Here is a 21,223-nt window from a genome sequence, read left to right as displayed (position 1 = left end):
TGGAGCAGAGGCGATGATTGACAGGCAAAATCCCTCAACAGCGACACCCGCAGGCAAAGATTTCTTTTTTAATTGCAGTTGAAAAGCCTTTAGAAATGTGAGAGAAAAACACCTGCCATGGATCAATGGAGTGGATTTTTTGGTTAAAACTTTTTATACACGTTTGAAGGACCATGACAAAGACTTTTAATGTGTGGTAAAACTGAACGTCATGAAACCTTTAATTTACGAAAGAAACATGGACATACAAGGTTTCTGCCCGACAGTGACGATATATATAGCAACTAACTAAAATGACACTATGGCTTTCCTGGATTGAAAGGTATAATAACGCCTATAGGCTTTCCAGGTCTGAATGGGTTAAGCCCTATATATATATGGTTGACCGGAGTACCTCAGGGCTCTATACTAGTGTATTTTCTGTTTTCTGTTATTGTGGGGAAAGCTTTCGCAGGAAAATGGCCGAGCGACAAACTCACAATGCGCCGCAGCACGACACGTGTGATAAGCTTGTCGAGCGTCAATTTGTGTGAAAGCTTTCCCTACAATATGGATGCTGGGGTTTAAAGCAGGGGTCTTCAACGTTTTCAGGCCAAGGACCCTCTAGTTGAGAGACAGATGAAGCAGGGACCCCCTCTATATTGTATAACATTTTGTTTTTTGTTTTGTTTACTTGGTCTGCTGTTTTTTTCCCTCTACACCTACATACGTCTTTGCCAAAAATAGACGATCTACAAGCAGGCGTTGTGAGCTTGTAGATCTGCTATTTTTGGCTAAAGTTCTCCTCAGAAAAGGGATGCTAGTGGTTAATGTAAAAAATATCATATCACACAAAGATTTGGCGGACCCCCTGTTGAAGACCCTGCTGGCCTTAGCCAATAATTTGATGAGTCATCAAATTTGAGTCATCAAATTGTTGAATTGAATTCAAGTGTCCATGGGGAGACTAATCGATAGAAAACAAGTCTTTTTGGGGATGAACTATCCCTTTAAGTCAGGGGTCTTCAACAGGAGGTCCGGGACCCCTAGGGGGTCCTCAGAGTTACTACAGGGGGTCCGCCAAATCTTTGTGTGATATGATTTATTTGTATTTACCTTAACCACTTGAACTCTAGCATCTCTTTTTCTGAGGAGAACTTTAGCCAAAAATAGCAGATCTACAAGCTCACAACGCCTCGCGCTGCGAGGCGTTGTGAGCTTGTAGATCGGCTATTTTTGGCAAAGAGATTTAGGTGTAGAGGGAAAAAAGAGCAGACCAAGTAAACCAAAAAAAAGTTTAATCTGAAACACAATTTTATACAATATAGAGGGGTCCCTGCTTCATCTCTCTTTCAGCTAGGGGGTCCTTGGCCTGAAAAGGCTAAAATGTGTCTGTTGAACCCAACACAGGCTTCCTGTTTATACCAGAGCTGTGTTTCTCTTTAGAAGGAGCTGTAAGTAATATTATTTTATGTTAAAAGGAGTGTTAAATGGTTCTATATTCCCATAGCAATCATTGCTATAGAGTGTTTATGTTCGTCTTTGTGTGTGTTATCCCCATTAGAGACACATGAATGAGCCTCTGGTGTTCCTGCGGTTCATGAACAAAGCAAATACAATACAGACATGCAGTTGAAAAAGACATTAAAGTATAGAAACGATGAAAAAAGGACAAATTAACACTATAACAATACCTCCAATCAGGAAGAGAGTGTTTGTTCAGTAACAGGGGTCTCCCCCCCCCCCCCCCCCCCCTCTCTCCAGCTCTTCAGGAAACAGAAAATACATTTTCATGGGACCAATTTCTATCCAGAGAGAACTCATACAGGATCAAAAACTGGAAATGATGACACAAATAAATGAACAGACAAAATATGAACTTAAACACTATTCGTTTTTATTTTTTTTTATTTTTTTACTATTATTATTATTATATTTTATATTCGTTGCTGTCGGGCATTAACCTCCTATCTCCACATTGTAACTTATTGCGTTTTTTAATAAAGTAATGCCCCACTTCAGGGGTCTTCAACGTTTTCAGGCCAAGGACCCTCTAGCCGAGAGAGAGAGAGATGAAGCAGGGACCCCCTCTATATTGTATAAAATTGTGTTTCAGATTAAACTTTTTTTGTTTACTTGGTCTGCTCTTTTTTCCCCTCTACACTTATACCTCTTTGCCAAAAAATAGCCGATCTACAAGCTTGTAGATCGGCTATTTTTTTATTTTACGTTCTCCTCAGAAAAAGGGATGCTAGGGTTCAAGTGGTTAAGGTAAAAAATAATAATAATATCAAACAAAGATTTGGCGAACCCCCTGTAGTAACTCTGAGGACCCCCTAGGGGTCCCGGACCCCCTGTTGAAGACCCCTGCCCTACTTGATCATACTACAGCGTCACACAAAAGTATCGCACCACGTTTTTTGCTTGTAGATCTGCTGCTTTTGCTATTCTTTTATTTCAATCCTGACACCCGACAGAGGCGATATTAATTTTACCGGTACAATCTTAGTGTTTTGCCAATTATTTGGGGGTTTCAATCAAGGGGCCAGCCTGACATATTTACAATGAGGCCGATACGGAAGAGAGACAGTTCATATAAATGGCCAGTAGGTGGCTGCAGGTGTCAGAAAGAATATTCTTTCATTGTAAGCGGATGGGTTTTTGACGAACTTTAGACTAGATTTTCTTACCTTAATAAAAATTGTCATTAAGACTATATGCTTCTAGTCGCTAGTTTAAAGTCTCCTTTCAATCATCATGATATGCATTTTGCTAAATTATGGTCCCATTTATTTTAAAATTGACGATAAATTAGGCTATGCTCCAGGAGGGGCGGGATGATTTGATTGACAACCTACACAACCAATAGCATTCATTCCCCGCCCCCGCTCTTGATTGACAAGCTACCCAACCAATAGCATTCTTTGGGGATGGTTTTCCGGTTCCCCGGTCACATGTCTGGTGTCAAGCAATAGCGTTTGAGTTCCGACGTGCCCAATGGTATATATTAAAAATGGCGGATTGCACGTTCCTGTACAATCGGCTTAATTTACGGTCTGTAGAAACCAATGGGTGACGTCACTTTCCCTTTGTCCATTTATTTTTACGGTCTATGTTTGAGAACCACTGCCATGGGCAGGTAATTGTAGTGATTAACCCCTTGTTCCTCCTGGTATAGGCAGCAGAAGGCCTTGTTCCAGACCCTGGGCAGGGACTGGTTCCTGCTGTTCCTGCAGGGTCACCTGCACCCGTCCACCCTGCGTCTGGCCCTGGTGCTACTCACACACCTCCTGGCCCCCCGCCAGAGCCAGCAGGACGGCTTCAGAGAGGGCCTTCTGCCCGGGACCCTGGTAGACGGCATGGACGAACCCTTTGTCATCATGGGTACGTACAGCAATGCATGGATTAATGGAGCTACACCATGAATTTAAAAAATAATAATAATATTTAATATCATATTGTTTATGTGGTGGGGGAGACCAAAAACACACAAAAATGAAGAAAAAGTTAAAATTCATAGTGTAGACCCTTTAAAGTTCTCAGTCGCCACAACTTATTTCAGTTATTTGGATTCCATAGAAGCCAGCATGTCTTCTATGGAAGCTTGTTGCGCAACGACAATAGCAGATCTCAATGCGTCTGTGACGCATTGAGAGCTTTGACTATAGACTATTTTCGGTTATTATTTTAAGATTACAGCATTTGAAGTGGTCAAACTGGCACTATGTTCAGAAGCATCTTCCATTCCATTCCATTAAATCTTAATAGTCTTGGATATTGCATTTGAAAGCAAATGTTAAATCCTCAATCTGTGATGTATTCACCTGGTTGGCAGTATGTACAGTAGAACAGCAGGAACAGTATTACTAAAAATATCATCATTTTAAATATAGAGTACTGAAGTCCTGACGTCACTGGTTCATCCCCTGGGTCGTAAGGTAATGTCTCTATGGAGAATAACATTGGGTCATCTTAGAATCGTCTCATAAGAATTGTGGTCCAAAAATAAACAAACTGTCTCTGCGATATTGTCAGGGAGGAGGTTCTGTATCGTTTATGATAGTCAGTCACTTATATTTGATACAGTCTGTTTCTGGTGAAAATGTAACTAATTCGGTGGAAGTAACATTAGTGTTTTCTCACCGTCAGTTGATGCTTCATATCCATAAGAGTCAAACCTCATTAGTTTATTTTTGGAACACAGTTCTTATTTGACGCGATATAAAACACGTCTATGGGGATTCAGAACGGGGGTGGAAAACCGCAAACCAGGTAGGATGTGTAAACTACGTCAGACTTTGGTGCTCTATTGTGTTAATTGTTTAGGAATCAGCGCTCGTGTGTGTGGGGGGGGCTCCTTTCACACTGTTTCACAAATTGCATAGAAGCACTTGGTCATTTTCAGTCATGAGATTTCATTTTGCTTTAATCCATGAGTAGTGGACAAACTCTGTCATCATGGGTACATACATACAGTAATGTAGTAATGAATGATGGACCAACCCTTTGTCGTCATGGTTACATACTGTACAGTATTATATACACAGTCGTTTACACCTCAGTGGCAAGTAGAACATGAACAGTGGTGGAACATGCCTAAGCACATTTAATTGAAACTGTCCACAGTTTCAATTAAATGTTAACCACAGCACTCTGGTGCCTCAAATCATGGACACAGTGTCAGAATGCCGTGAAACTTTGCACGCACATTCCCACTAGGCAGAGGAAGAGATGCCACCCTGTTCACATTGGCCTATTATAGCGCCACCAGGAGGCACATTTTTGTAAAATATTTTTGTTTATATTACTCCTACAGATTTTGTCCAAACATCTGCTACTACTGTTACTACTGATTTTCAACACTCCCGCAAATCAACATATTGTGTTGGTGCAATAAATTCATACAATGCTGGCCCACCATAACCTACCTGGCATGGCGGAGACCTGTGTGCTCCCAGGAGCACATTTCTCTAAGTTAACCCATTAAGACCGGGAACGCATCTGTGTCATTTTTAGACTTCTTTGGCTATTAAAAAATAGCAGATATACCGTCAGTTGATGCTTCAAATAGATCTGCTATTTTTGAAAAAACGTGAAGATTTGTACAAATCTTTGAAGATATATATTTTTAAAGCGAACAATTGTTACTCAAATATTTGCTTCTAGGGATTCTATGTCTTCTAAATCCTAACATTTTTTTTTGTAAACGAATATGTTGCTATATCAGCGGTTCTCAAACTTTTTCATGTCAAGGACCCCCAAAATTATATGTATTTGGCTGCGGACCCCCATCTGAAAATATTGTGTTCCAGGGACCCCCCCCCCAGAAACAAAGATTTGAGTTAGAGATGTTCGCTTGAAAAAAGATATATATTCAAAGATTTGCACACATTTTCACGTAAATGAAAATGTATGCATCATCTTAAAATGACACAGATGCGTTCCCGGTCTTAATGGGTTTAAGTAAGTTAGGTTAAAACACAAGTATTTAAATGTTTGACTTTCTGCTTCTACGCCACCACTAGACAACCTGCGGGATGACTCCTGGTCTTATGAGTGCCTCAGCTCCACGTGTCCGGGCTTCCATGTTCTGCTGGAGCTGCTGGTCAGCCAGTGTCACCTGGCCCAGGTGTACGGAGCGCTGGCTGCTCTACTCCTGGGGACCACCGCCAGTACATCTGCAGAGGTACATGGTGTGTGTGTGTGTGTGTGTGTGGGGGGGGGGCGGGGGGTCAATTCAGCTATGACTCACATGCACATTTGAATATATACACCAGTGGTTCTCAAAGTTCATGTCAAGGACCCCCAAATTGACACTTATTAGCCCGTGGACCCCCATTTGAAAAAAATATTACAGGGACCCCCATAAGAGAAGATTTTTACGGCTCTAGCGGTGATATTCCACCATTTTAATTTCAAGGACCCCCCAAGTTTGACATGCATTAGGCTACGGACCCCCATTTAATGGCATTTCTATCTCTGGGACCCCACTTTATACTGTAAAAGCAATGTTAATGTAACTCTGAGAGTGCCATTTGTACACTCTCAGAGTTACAGACCCATAAGGGTCCATTTGGTTCCTAATTATCCATCATTTTGCTGGGGACCCCCTGGAACTCCCTCAAGGACCCCTGGGGGTCCCCGGACCCCACTTTGAGAACCAATGATATACAGTAATACTGTAACTTTTCAGGACTCAAATGCAGACATAGCAAAAGTAACAGATCTACAAGCTTGTGTTTCGAGCTTGTGGAGCTGCTACTTTTTGATGCTTTTGTGTGACACTGTAGTATGTGATCAAGTAGGTCATTCATTTACTAAAAGAAGAGAAAAGAGGTTTCTGCCCGACAGCAACGATAATAGTTTTCCTCCTCGTTATCCTCATTAATTAGCCTCTGGTTGTGTGTGTCTGCTCCCACAGGGGAATCTGGACAGCGTCCTACAGTCTGTGATTGACAACCAAGCGGACGGCACCGCTCACAGGCTCTGTCCCGAGGCGGCAGCCATTCTGTTGGAATTGGTCCGAATCATCATCTCTCGGGTAAGACCTGGTCGGAAGGGGCATCATAAAAGTTGTCACTGTAGACACTAATAGGGGCTCAAATCCTCCAGTGCTGCATCTGCTTTCTTTTGGGTACATTTGGGTACTTTTCGGTACTTTTGGGTGCACTAATGAGTACTTCTGGGTACTTTTGGGTACTTTCGCGTTATTCTGGGTACTTTTGGGTGTGCTTTACCGGTTTGGGTGCTCCAGCGAGCACAAGTGGCCATGTTCTCGGGAGGGAAACCGGGTGTGGTGACTGTGGCCCTCATTTATCAACGCGGTGCAGCCCAATTAATGGGCGTACGGCGAGATCACCGCACCTTTCGGCATTTATCAATATATCCTGACGTGGGCTTCATCCTACGGTACGCTGAGATCTCACGTCTGGTCGAGACCAGTTGTTGACGTTGGCTGCGCCCGTTTATTCCATTCTAGACCTGCGGAGCAGCATTTTCTGACTGTCTGACAGGCAACTAGACACATAATCCACTCATAAATGTATATCTACACAATAAATAATCCCTGTGAAAATATAACATTTTATAAAGTAATTTAAACAAATTGCTTTTGCTTTAACAGTCATTCAGTTAAGATTGTAGATCTGGCTACATTGAAAATAGCATGATATACAAGCTCACAAGCCAGCGTCGCAGCGCGACGCGTTGTGAGCTTGTAGATATTTTCAAAATATAGCTAAATAAAATGTAGCTATTTTCAAAATATACGAGCGCTTTTGCGTCGGGAGTCCCGCGGGACTCCCGACGCAAAAGCGCTCGTATATTTTTCATGGACAGTGAGGTCTACAAACTTACAGTAGCTTGTCCTATGGTATGGAGTTATGTCATAGAGAGTTATATTATAGGCTACTGGCTGGCTTAAGGGTATAAACCTGACGCTCCAATCTCTTATAACGTGGGTTGCGGCACGGGAACACTGCAGTCTGCAGACCGCCCGAGTCTCATGGGGAATATAGCCTACATGACCGCTCTAGTGTAACTCGAACGCGCACTGCTCGGTATGGGGTAAATAAATATACAAACGTATTCCATTCATGGCGATGTAATTGGTATCATAATATGTCATTCATGTAGGCTACAAGCCTACGTGACTGACAAAGATTGTACCGTAACGGATTATGAAAGACACAGCTGGGCGCATGTGTGTGTGTGTGTGTGTGTGAGAGAGAGAGAGAGAGAGAGATAGAGAGAGAGAGAGGCGCGTGTGCATGTGTGCGTGCGTGCGTGTGTGTGTTTGTTTGTGTGAGTGACTTGACAGGCAGCGAGGCGAGCCAGCGAAACTCTTTCTTTGGTCGTATTCTGGTTCTTCATGTCGTGAAATCGGGGTGTTTCGAGAATATTTAAGGGCGTGTTATTTAAATGACGCTCGTTTTCAGACGTGAAATTTATCAAGGATGGGACCAAATGTACGCTCCGATCGGCTGTGTAGGATGCGTTGATAAATGTGACTTTGACGTTGGTGTACGGCCGAATATATGGAAAAATATACGCCGGTTTATACGCTGCGTTGATAAATGAGGGCCTGTGTGTGGAAATGAGAAGAGTAGCGTGTTCATCCACATGCATTACGTTCTCCCTAGTGAAACTCCTCACTGTCAGGTGAAAAGAAACGGGCTGACGTTACGTGCACCAGAGAAGACATGCACCTTTTGAGCATGTTGATCTGCCATTTTTGAATTTTGAATCCTTAAAAGTAACAGTTTTGGACATATGAGATGATATATGTATTGCGGCCCCCCTGTAGTAACTCTGAGGACCCCTAGGGGACCCCCTAGGCAGAATTCTTACCAGGGGGTCCAAGCATTCTGCAGCATTCTGTTTAGGGCTCTTGAAGCGGTCAAAGTCAACATGTTAAACCTCTCTTTCTTTGTGTTTTCTTTCTTTTCTCCTGCATGGTGGTGAACAGCCTATCCCACCTGGGAAGAGATTTTCCGTGAGTGATGATGCATCATGGGAGTTGCAGTTCCCGGGGAGTGTGATGCAGTTCCTGTGTCTGCTGCACAGCCTGCGTCCCAGAGACCCGCTGTGGGCCTCGGCCGAGTTCCTCCACACGCTGGCCGGTGTCGTCTACCCCCTGGACCCCCTGGACCCCCTGGACCACCTGGACGCATCCCAGGTCTGAACCACAACCCTCAACCCTACTCATACACAGTGGTGGAAAGTAACTAAGTACATTTACTCAAGTACTGTACTTAGTTTATTTTTCCAATTTTCAATACTTTTACTTCTACTCCACTACATCTCAGAGGCATATATTTTACTTTTACTCCACTACAATTATTTGAAAACGTTAGTTGCTAGTTACTTTGTACATTTTGATTATTATTACAAAACATACATTAACCACTTCAGCCCTGTATACATTTCGGCCATTTGAAAACAGCAGATCTACAAGCTCACAATGCGTCACGATGCAACGCACTGTGAGCTTGTAGATCTGCTATTTTCAAAAGATTTGCATACATTTATTCATTTGAAAACTTGTGAAATGGGGACATTCTGCATAATGAGTACTTTTACTTTTGTTCTTATATGTACTTGTAAGTAAGTAATGTACTTACTTAAGTTCTGCAAGCTCACAATGTGTCGATGTAGATCGGCTAGTTGAACTATTTTAAAATGTATTTAAAAATAGTTAAAAATGGCTAATAAGTTTAGGGAAAGGCGGCGCCCAAGATAGGGCCCCGACACTTATGGACAAAAAAAACATTGTGTTCTTTTTTTCTAAAATAGCTGATCTACAAGCTCACAACGCATCACATATGTGAGCTTGTAGATCATCTATTTTTGCTAATTTTCACCGTCACTTTTTTTGCCAACCTTTATGTTTTTTTTTTAATGAAATGCCACCTCTGTCCCCTTCCCTCAGGACGGGGTGGATGCTGGTCCAACGGGTGAGGAAGAAGAAGAAGAGGTGGCCTCCACGGGTCACCCAGCCAGGAAGCAGGCGTGTGACCTCACAAGTCACCCCGCCAGGAAGCAGGTGTGTGACTTCATGCGTATCCTGCTGATGGACAGTCTCCTCAACGTTCCCGCCAACAACAACAGCTCACACCCTCTGGTCCAGCTGCTGGAGGTGAGACAGTGTTGTCTGTAAAAAAATCTGTAAAATATTCCAAAGTTTTCCATTTTTTCCAAGGTTCTTTTGAAAATAGCAGATCTACAAGCTCACAACGTGTCGCATCGCGACGCGTTGTGAGCTTGTAGATCGGCTATTTTCAACTAGCCGATGTATATGTTGAAAGTGCTCATGTAGCCTATAGTCGCCTCTTTTGGGCTTGTTTTCATAGACCTAGTTGCTTATTTCTCTCGCAATATCTGGCAACACTGAAGGTGAGCCCACCACCACATTCTGCTCTTACATTCCAAGCCCCCCCACCCCGGCCCGAGTATAACTTAAGAATAGATTGATCGCCCTGGTTCTTGGCGGTCCACGGCCAAATATGTGTATATCGTGTGTGTGTGTGTGTGTGTGTGTGTGTGTGTGTGTGTGTGTGTGTGTGTGTGTGTGTGTGTGTGTGTGTGTGTGTGTGTGTGTGTGTGTGTGTGTGTGTGTGTGTGTGTGTGTGTGTGTGTGTGTGTGTGTGTGTGTGTGTGCGCGCGCGCGCGCGTGTGTACGCGCGCGTGTGTGTGTGTGTGTGTGTGTGCGTGCACGCGTGGTTCTGTGCAGTGATAGATCATTCATTTCTACTTTGTGATGTTCAGATGTGACAGAAACATTATTTTTATTCTCCAAAGGTGAAACAATCATCATTTTTAACGTGTTTGTTTAAAATGTACCATTGCCAAAAGCTAATGATAGAAATAAAAAAAAGCTTTATTGCTGAAATGGGCCAATCTAGATCTACATTGACTGCTTTTAAAATCCACCCATGAATTTGTTATTAGAATATCCCTTGTCTTTGGAAAGGGCCGTTCAGTGTAATACTGGCTCTGTCCAGTTGGTGTCACTCTTTGCTCAGTTAATGTACCCGGTATGTGTTACAGTAACTGCTATTCCTTGATTAAATCACACACAGCTAGAAAGAAGAGACGCGCATACTGTAGGTCTAAACACACACACACACACACACACACACACACACACACACACACACACACACACACACACACACACACACACACACACACACACACACACACACACACACACACACACACACGTGCGTTGTCTTATAAACTTATGTGAACAGGACATGGTTAACTATAACCACTTGAACCCCAGCATCCATATTCTGGGGTAAAACATGATCCATAACATAGCAGATCTACAAGCTCACAACACGTGTTGTGAGCTTGTAGATCTTGCTCTTTTTGGCCAAGTACAGAGCCAGCTCAAGTCAAGTCAAGCGAAAATAGCAGATCTACAAGCTCACAATGTGTCGCGATGCGACACATTGTGAGCTTGTAGATCTGCTATTTTCAAATTGCCAAAAATGTATTTAGGGCTGAAGTGGTTAATGTATGTTTTGTAATAATAATCAAAATCTACAAAGTAACTTGTAACTAAAGTTTTCAAATAATTGTAGTGGAGTAAAAGTACAATATCTGCCTCTGAGATGTAGTGGAGTAGAAGTAAAAGTACTTAAAACTTGAAATACTCCAGTAAAGTAAATATACCTCGAAACTGTACCTTAAGTACAGTAGTACTTGAGTACATGTACTTGGTTCCTTTGCCCCACTGGGTGTACGTGGCTCATAAACAGGTGTGTGTAGTTCTCTCCAGGCGAGGCTTCAGTGGAACAGCAGCAGAGCTTCCAGACTGAGCTGCTGGAGTTCCTCATGGACATCATCCACATGATGAGCCTGGAGAACAACCAGAACAACACCCACCTCAACCCACAAGGTACCGTACCACCAGCCACACCGAGTCCCTGGGGAGTCGCGAGCAGATCTACAAGCTCGTAGCGTGGCACCGAGTGCCGCGCTACGAGCTTGTAGATCTGCTATTTTTGAAAAATCGTGAAAATGTGTGCAAATCTTTGAATATATATATTTTTAAAGCGAACATTTTTAACTCAAATCTTTGCTTCTGGGGGGGTCCCTGGAACAAAATATTTTGATGGGGGTCCGCGGCCAAATACATATCATTTTGGGGGTCCTTGACATGAAAAGGATTGAGCACCACTGATATAGAAACATACGTTTCTCAGAAAACTGTTGAGATTTAGGAGACATGTAGAATCGGCTTCAGGGCTCAATGGGTTAACACTGCCAGGGGCTTTCTAATACTGGAAGGTAGCTTCTGCCAGCATTTTTAAGCATTCTGACAATTTTTTCAAGAACCACATAATATTTATCTCCAGTATGATCGATCCCCTGATGGTTGCTAATCACGGAGGAAATCGCTGTGATTCTGTGAAGAAAAAAAAAATCATCGTGACCCTCCCGTTCTCTTGTTATAACCAGTTGAAAATAGCATGTTTCGCAAACATAGTAAAAAACAAAAAAAAAGTACATACTGTAGGAGCCGAGATACAGGATTTTGCGACGCGTTGTGAGCTTGTAGATCGGCTGTTTTCAAATAAAATCTTGCGGGGAAATTATAATAAGCAGACCTGGCAACCCTTGCTGCCAGGTACTACGCATCCGCTTCATCCGTGGGGGTGCCAGCGTTTTTTTTTTTTTACCGCGTTTTGACGATCTCTGGAGAGCCGCAGAGGCCACGACGTGCACACGGATGTAAAGAAAAAGTGTCCGGTGGGTGGGTGGGGGAGGGGAGGGTCTCGTCTACCCACTGGAACAAAAACCTTTTTACCGCGATAGGCCATTGTGGTGCTATCTATCGCCCGTTGAAAACGGCTCGTTTTCACCACAAAAAAAAAAGAATCCGAGCTTTAGAAGTGTTTTTCTACAAATCCTAATATAGGAGTGGGACGGAAGGGACGTTTTTTGGGGATGACGTCACATCCCTCTTGTGGAATAAAATAAAAAGGAAAATTGGAATGGACGTAGATCTACGTTTATGGCACTCAACGGTTGGATCTGAAGGGACGTAGATCTACGTCCTTGGCACTCAATGTGTTACTTATATATTCATTTAATATTATCAGAATCGTAGTAATTTGCTAATTATTTGGGGGCCCACTTGCAATATCCTCACAGCCCACAGGTTGTGAACCAATGTTCTGTTTTTTTCTTTTTCTCTGTTTTTTGCCAGACCCAGAGGGTCGGCCTACATGAGGCTTTGTCCCTATTTCGTCCATATATGGGAATAAATGTCGGCCCATCTTTTGTCCCCCTTTCGTCCATACATGGGCATAGAAGGGACCTCGCATGACGTGACTTCGCATGACACGTCACGCGAAGTCCGGCCATTCAGATTTCAACCACTAGGGGTCTGGCAGTACCAGGTCTCCTGGTTCCCTTGTTTTCCTTCATTTTATTTTTTTCACGGCTGCCGGTTCCTGATGTTTAGTCAGATTCCCAAGCTCCAGACGTCTTAAAACTAGGACTTAAGTTTATAGGAAGTCCAGGCCACTCGGTGTCATCTTCTCTACGATCATCAACATCGACTGGAACATCTTTTTTTTTATTTTGCATTGCTTGTCTGTCTTTTACGTTTTCGTCCTTCTGTTGTCATGGCTGCCAGTTCCCACCTGATGTTGTGTGGGAGTCCTGACTGCTCCAGACCGTTCTGAATAACTGCTAGCTTACATAACGTCTTCAGACTAGGACTTACATGTAAGATATGTAAGATGAGTCGTGTTCCAAAGAGGATGATACGATCTCCCGCCATGCAACAGCATATGTTACCCAACAAACCCGGGCCTTTCCCCTTGGGCTCAACCTTCATCCACGAGAAGGTCTTGGAATCTAATTTCCACAGAAACTGCCGTCTCAGAGCATAGTTGCATCCACCATATATGTACAGTTCTCCATTGTAGACAAAGGCTGCATGATTGTAACGTTGTTCCGGATGAAGCTGTGCAGAGGGTGTGTTCAGCCAATTGTTGGTCTCTGTGTCAAACACTCTGATGTTGTTGTCCTGGTGCCCAGATCCCCCAAATACAAACATCTTTGTCCCGATGATGGTAGCAGAGTGACGATATGAAGCAGGTGATGGAGTGCGTCTGATGTTAATTAAAGACCAGACCTTTGTGGTGGTGTCCAACTTGTAGATGTCATTATAGTATCCAGTCAGCTGTTTCCATCCTCCATGGATAAACATGACCTTCTCCAAGACACAGGCTGAGTGGCCGGACCTCGCCTCTGGAACAGTTCCAGAAATCTTTGGCTTGAACCATCTGTGGGCGTCGACATCAAATGCATAAAGAATGTTGTCCAGGTCCCCCGTGACGGTAAACCAGTTGATATTCTTCATTTTACAATTCACCGTCCCACCCCAGATGTAGATGATATCTTCTATCAGTACAGCTGTGTGTCCGTAGCGCATGGAGGGAACATCAAGGGAACATTCTCCTCTTCCAGTTGTCACTGGGGGCAACGTCATCCAGCACAAAGTCACTGTGTTGAAGACGTGAACATCAATCTGATCCTTGTTGTAGGTCAGCCTGTTATAGAACCCTCCAAAGGAATACACCTTGTCCTCCACTGGCCCAGCAGCACAACCATAGAAGTAGTCTGTCTGTGGTCCTCTTTTCAGAGGCACCGACCAGCACAGCATCTCTATCGCTGTATCTCTCTTTTCTTCCTTTGTGTCTCACTCTGTCTACGTCTGTCTCTTCCTTGTCTCTGTGTGTCTCTCTGTCAACGTCTTTGTATCAGTGTCTCTGTCTCTGCCTTAATCAAAGAATCTCCCAATATTCCTCTCGATATCTCTAGATGTCTGCAACAGCTTATATAGGCTGACAAAGCTCTGGTATGATGTCACTCACAACACAAACTGATGTCATGCATGTGTAACAACCCTGATTTGTGCAGGTGTTTTTATCTGCACACGTTTCTCACTTAACTCTTTAAGACTTGAGGCCGATTCTACAAATGTCTTCTAAATCCTAACAGTTTTCTGAAAAATGTATGTTTTTATGTCAGTGGTTTTCAAACTTTTTCATCTCAAGGACCCTCAAAATGATATGTATTTGGCCGCCGACCCCATCTCAAAATATGTTGTTCCAGGGACCCCCAGAAGCAAAGATTTGAGTTAAAAATGATGGACCCTTACATGGGTCTGTAACTCGGAGTGTACAGTACAAACCAAATGTACCCTTACATGGGTCTGTAACTCGGAGTGTACAGTACAAACCAAATATACCCTTACATGGGTCTGTTACTCGGAGTGTACAGTACAAACCAAATGTACCCTTATATGGGTCTGTTACTCGGAGTGTACAGTACAAACCAAATGGACCCTTATGGGTCTCTAAATCAGTGTCCAAATGGAACCAATTGGTCACAATTTTCAAAGATAGGCCTACTGGAGAAACTTTTCAATAGCAGACTAGATTCTTTTTTGGAAAGATTTAATGTTTCCTACTCTCAGTGAGTCATATGGTTTTAGAACTAACAGATCAACATCTCAGGCATTGATGGAATATTAATTAACAAACTGGAGAAAATTGGTATTAGAGGCATTAGAGTAGACTGGATTAAAACAAAGTTATTTGGACAGACGTCAACAGTTTGTGAAGCTGGGCAAATACAGCTCAAATCATTTGGACATTGCTTAAGTTGTGGCGTCTCCCAGGGGTCAGTATTGGGGCCCAAACTTTTTTATTCCTTACATCATATATTATATTATTCTTTATATCATATATACACATATATTCGCCAAGTTTCTAAGCTGCTGTCACTGGTACTTTTTGCAGTTGACACAAATGTTTTTTGCTCTGGGGATTATCCAGATGATAATATAAAATAATTTGGAATAAACAGGGATTGCTTTTTCAAATTCAGTGTTTACACATGTTTTTCAGAATGGATAAAAGTTATTTTTTATTTTTTTTATCGATCATATCGACATCGGTTATCGGCCATAACAGCAATATATTATATCGGATATCGATATCAGCCAAAATGTCACATCGGTGCATCCCTACTGCCAGGTACTACGCATCCGCTTCATCCGTGGGGGTGCCAGCCAGCGTTTTTTTTTTTTTTTTACCGTGATTTGACGATCTCTGGAGAGCCGCAGAGGCCACGACGTGCACACGGAGGGTGTGTCCGGTGGGTGGGGGAGGGTCTCGTCTACCCACTGGATTTTTTTTTTACCGCGATAGACCATCGTGGTGCTATCTATCGCCCGTTGAAAACGGCTCGTTTTCACCACAAAAAAAAAGAATCCGAGCTTTAGAAGTGTTTTTCTACAAATCCTAACATAGGAGTGGGACGGAAGGGACGTTTTTTGGGGATGACGTCACATCCGTCCATTCCTTCTATCAGCGCCGAGGGATCATTCATCAGGGATCATAGAGCGCCCTCTTGTGGAATAAAAAAAAGGAAAATTGGAATGGACGTAGATCTACGTTTATGGCACTCAATGTGTTACTTATATATTAATTTAATATTATCAGAATCGTAGTAATTTGCTAATTATTTGGGGGCCCACTTGCAATATCCTCACAGCCCACAGGTTGTGAATCAATGTTCTGTTCTGTTTTTTTCTCAGTTTTTCCTCCTTCATTTGCTTTTTTCACGGCTGCCGGTTCCTGATGTTTAGTCAGATTCCCAAGCTCCAGACGTCTTAAAACTAGGACTTAAAGGACGACTCCACCCATTTTCAACCTATCTTCATATAATAGGTCCTCACTAATGCTCATGATAAAACTGTACCATTTTTTTCCTGCTCAGTCTGTGTCTGTGGACAGTTCAGAAACCCGTCAACCAGTGACATCATCGATGGGGAATCCAAGCTAATAGAAACTGCAGGCTTTGTATTCCTGGAAAGTTGCGAAGCAATAATAGAAGCCATTGTTCTAGCCTTGTTCTTGTCTCTCTTTTACGTTTTCGTCCTTGTGTTGTCATGGCTGCCATGGCTGCACGTTTTCTGGTTTGTCCTGTTGCTGTTGTCATGGCTGCCAGTTCCCACCTGATGTTGTGTGGGAGTCCTGACTGCTCCAAACCGTTCTGAATAACTGCTAGCTTACATAACGTCTTCACACTAGGACTTACATGTAAGATATGTAAGATGAGATATGTTCCAAAGAGGATGATACGATCTCCCACCATGCAACAGCACATGTTACCCCCCCGATGTGGGCCTTTCCCCTTGGGCTCAACCTTCCTCCAGGAGAAGGTCTTGGAATCTAATTTCCACAGATCATTAAACTGCCGTCTCAGAGCATAGTTGAATCCACCATATATGTACAGTTCTCCATTGTAGACAAAGGCTGCATGACCCCCACGTTGTTCTGGAAGAAGCTGTGCAGAAGGTGTGTTCAGCCAATAGTTGGTCTCTGTGTCAAACACTCTGATGTTGTTGTCCTGGTGCCCTACACCCCCAAATACAAACATCTTTGTCCCGATGATGGTGGCAGAGTGATGATATGAAGCAGGTGATGGAGTGCCTCTGGTGTTAATTAAAGCCCAGATCATTGTGGTGGTGTCCAACTTGTAGATGTCATTAGTGTATTTAGTCAGCTGGTTTAATCCTCCATGGATAAACATGACCTTTTCCAAGACACAGGCTGAGTGGCAGCACCTCGCCTCTGGAACACTTCCAGAAATCTTTGGCTTGAACCATCTGTGGGCGTCGACATCAAATGCATAAAGAATGTTGTCCCTGTCCCCCGTGATGGTAATCCAGTTGATATTTTTCATTTTACAATTCACCATCCCTCCCCAGATGTAGATGATATCTTCTATCAGTACAGCTGTGTGTCCGTAGCGCATGGAGGGAACATCAAGGGAACATTCTTCTCTTCCAGTTGTCACTGGGGGCAACGTCATCCAGCACAAAGTCACTGTGTTGAAGACGCGAACAACAATCTGATCCTTGTTGTAGGTCAGCATGGTATAGAACCCTCCAAATGAATACACCTTGTCCTCCACTGGCCCAGCAGCACAACCATAGAAGTAGTCTGTCTGTGGTCCTCTTTTCAGAGGCACCGACCAACACAGCATCTCTATCTCTCTATCTCTCTTTTCTTCCTTTGTGTCTCACTCTGTCCACGTCTGTCTCTTCTTTGTCTCTGTGTGTGTCTCTGTCTACGTGTCTGTATCAGTGTCTTTGTATCAGTTCCTCTGTCTCTGTCTCTGTCTTAATCAAATAATCTCCCAATATTCCTCTCGATCTCTCTAGATGTGTGCAACAGCTTATATAGGCTGACAAAGCTCTGATCTGATGTCACTCACAACACAAACTGATGTCATGCATGTGGAACAACACTGATTTGTGCAGGTGTTTTTATCTGCACACGTTTCTCTCTTAACTCTTTAAGCTTGAGGCCGATTCTACAAATGTCTTCTAAATCCTAACAGTTTTCTGAAAAACGTATGTTTCTATATCAGTGGTTCTCAAACTTTTTCATCTCAAGGACCCTCAAAATGATATGTATTTGACCGCCGACCCCTATCTCAAAATATGTTGTTCCAGGGACCCCCAGAAGCAAAGATTTGAGTTAAAAATGTTTGCTTTAAAAGAATATATATTCAAAGATTTGCACACATTTTCAAGATTTTTAAAAAATAGCAGATCTACAAGTTTATAGCGCGGCACTCGTGCCGCGCTATAAACTTGTAGATCTGCTATCTTTGAATAGCCAAAGAAATCTTAAAATGACACAGATGCGTTCCCGGTCTTAAAGGGTTAAGTGGTCTAATGGGTGGGCCCGGCCGCGAACAAGATATGGAGATATCTCACGTGGGCCCTGATGATGATCCAGAAAAGGTTGAGAATCTACACCTCATTATGTCCAAATCTGATACTTTTCAGGATTTAAAATTAGCGCCACCAGGAGGCCGAGTTGTGCAAAACCCATTTTTTTTACATTACTCCTACAGATTTTATCCAAACGTCATGCAAATGTGTACACAGTATCTCTATAGTCATGTGATCAACACGGATCTGTCCGATTTCCCATATTCCATCCTGATTGGCTTAGGTTGGCTTCCAAAGTCCAAGGATTGGTCCGTTTTGAACAAAATGCCTCAAATCATGAACGCAGCTTGCAATTTCCGTGAAATTTCACGCGCACATTCCTATTAGGCTGAGGAAGAAATGCAACCCTTTTTCACATTGGCCTGTTATAGCGCCACCAGCAGGTCTAATTTAGCAAAACACATTTTTGGAACAAAATTGCCTCAAATCATGAATGCAGTGTCTGATTGCCGTGAACGACCTAAGAATAAATGGCAGGCTTTTCACATTGGCCTATTATAGCGCCACCAGGAGGCCACAATAACGTACCTGACCTTTTTCTATTGTTTTCCTCTTTTTTTAAATTTAGAGTAGGCAATTATTTTGTGCTCCCCTTTTTCTCCCCAATTTAGTCGTTATGCCAATTGATTCCTCCCCCACACACATCTCTGTGTTGTCATTGCTGTTGTATCCTACTGACTCACCTGCCAGTGAGGAGCCCCCACCAGGAGGATGTAGAGCCTTCGCCCTACTCCTCCCGCCCAACACTCCCCGCTGACAGGTGCATATGTACAAAAGAAGAAAGAGACGGGGGGGAGTACAAATCGAACCAAATGGACCCTTATATGGGTCTGTAACTCGGAGTGTACAGTACAAACCAAATGTACCCTTATATGGGTCTGTAACTCGGAGTGTACAGTACAAACCAAATGGACCCTTATATGGGTCTGTAACTCGGAGTGTACAGTACAAACCAAATGGACCCTTATGGGTCTCTAATTCAGTGTCCAAATGGAACCAATTGGTCACAATTTTCAAAGATAGGCCTACTGGAGAAACTTTTCAATAGCAGACTAGATTCTTTTTTGGAGATTTAATGTAGCCTACTCTCAGTGAGTCAATATGGTTTTAGAACTAACAGATCAACATCTCAGGCATTGATGGAATCCATTGAAAGAATCACAGATGCAATTGGAATATTAATATACCTCAAAAAAGCTTTTGACACTATCTATCACAACATATTAATTAACAAACTGGAGAAAATTGGTATTAGAGGCATTGCAGTAGACTGGATTAAAACAAAGTTATTTGGACAGACGTCAACAGTTTGTGAAGCTGGGCAAATACAGCTCAAATCATTTGGACATTGCTTAAGTTGTGGCGTCTCCCAGGGGTCAGTATTGGGGCCCAAACTTTTTTATTCCTTACATCATATATAATATTATTCTTTATATCATATATATACACATATATTTGCCAAGTTTCTAAGCTGCTGTCACTGGTACTTTTTGCAGTTGACACAAATGTTTTTTGCTCTGGGGATTATCCAGATGATAACATAAAATAATTTGGAATAAACAGGGATTGCTTTTTCAAATTCAGTGTTTACACACGTTTTTCAGAATGGATAAAACGTATTTTTTATTTTTTTTATCGATCATATCGACATCGGTTATATCGGTTATCGGCCATAACAGCAATATATTATATCGGATATCGATATCGGCCAAAATGTCACATCGGTGCATCCCTACTGCCAGGTACTACGCATCCGCTTCATCCGTTGGGGTGCCAGCCAGCGTTTTTTTTTTTTTTTACCGTGTTTTGACGATCTCTGGAGAGCCGCAGAGGCCACGACGTGCACACGGAGGGTGTGTCCGGTGGGTGGGGGAGGGTCGCGTCTACCCACTGGAACAAATTTTTACCGCGATAGACCATCGTGGTGCTATCTATCGCCCGTTGAAAACGGCTCGTTTTCACCATAAAAAAAACAGAATCCGAGCTTTAGAAGTGTTTTTCTACAAATCCTAAAATAGGAGTGGGACGGAAGGGACGTTTTTTGGGATGACGTCACATCCGTCCATTCCTTCTATCAGCGCCGAGGGATCATTACTAAGTTATGTTAGAGCGCCCTCTTGTGGAATAAAAAAAAGCGAAATTGGAATGGACGTAGATCTACGTTTATGGCACTCAATGTGTTACTTATATATTCATTTAATATTATCAGAATCGTAGTAATTTGCTAATTATTTGGGGGCCCACTTGCAATATCCTCACAGCCCACAGGTTGTGAATCACTGTTCTGTTCTGTTTTTTTTCTCTGTTTTTTCTCCTTCATTTGCTTTTTTTCACGGCTGCCGGTTCCTGATGTTTAGTCAGATTCCCAAGCTCCAGACATCTTAAAACTAGGACTTAAAGGACGACTCCACCCATTTTCAACCTATCTTCATATAATAGGTCCTCACTAATGCTCATGATAAAACTGTACCATTTTTTTCCTGCTCAGTCTGTGTCTGTGGACAGTTCAGAAACCCGTCAACCAGTGACATCATCGATGGGGAATCCAAGCTAATAGAAACTGCAGGCTTTGTATTCCTGGAAAGTTGCGAAGCAATAATAGAAGCCATTGTTCTAGCCTTAATACAAACGTTCTTGTCTCTCTTTTACGTTTTCGTCCTTGTGTTGTCATGGCTGCCATGGCTGCACGTTTTCTGGTTTGTCCTGTTGCTGTTGTCATGGCTGCCAGTTCCCACCTGATGTTGTGTGGGAGTCCTGACTGCTCCAAACCGTTCTGAATAACTGCTAGCTTACATAACGTCTTCAGACTAGGACTTAAGTGTAAGATATGTAAGATGAGTCGTGTTCCAAAGAGGATGATACGATCTCCCGCCATGCAACAGCACATGTTACCCAACAAACCCG

General features: G+C 42.8%; 1 protein-coding gene across 5 annotated transcripts in view; it reads left to right on the top strand.

Moving 5' to 3' along the window:
- The window catches only part of wdfy4 (WDFY family member 4), a 187,371-nt gene that overhangs the window by 80,204 nt on the left and 85,944 nt on the right, over positions 1–21,223 (top strand). For all 5 annotated transcript variants that reach the window (XM_084076960.1, XM_084076962.1, XM_084076961.1 and 2 more), the window contains 6 exons: positions 3,158–3,363; positions 5,505–5,665; positions 6,401–6,520; positions 8,447–8,656; positions 9,410–9,616; positions 11,257–11,386. In XM_084076960.1, coding sequence (XP_083933086.1) covers positions 3,158–3,363; positions 5,505–5,665; positions 6,401–6,520; positions 8,447–8,656; positions 9,410–9,616; positions 11,257–11,386 — 1,034 coding nt within the window. The remainder of the gene's footprint in view (positions 1–3,157; positions 3,364–5,504; positions 5,666–6,400; positions 6,521–8,446; positions 8,657–9,409; positions 9,617–11,256; positions 11,387–21,223) is intronic.

This window comes from Gymnoscopelus microlampas (assembly GCF_963454915.1).
Source record: "Gymnoscopelus microlampas genome assembly, chromosome: 13".
NCBI lineage: Eukaryota > Metazoa > Chordata > Actinopteri > Myctophiformes > Myctophidae > Gymnoscopelus > Gymnoscopelus microlampas.
The sequence above is the reverse complement of the archived record's forward strand: the minus strand, read 5'-3'. Positions and strand labels throughout refer to the sequence as shown.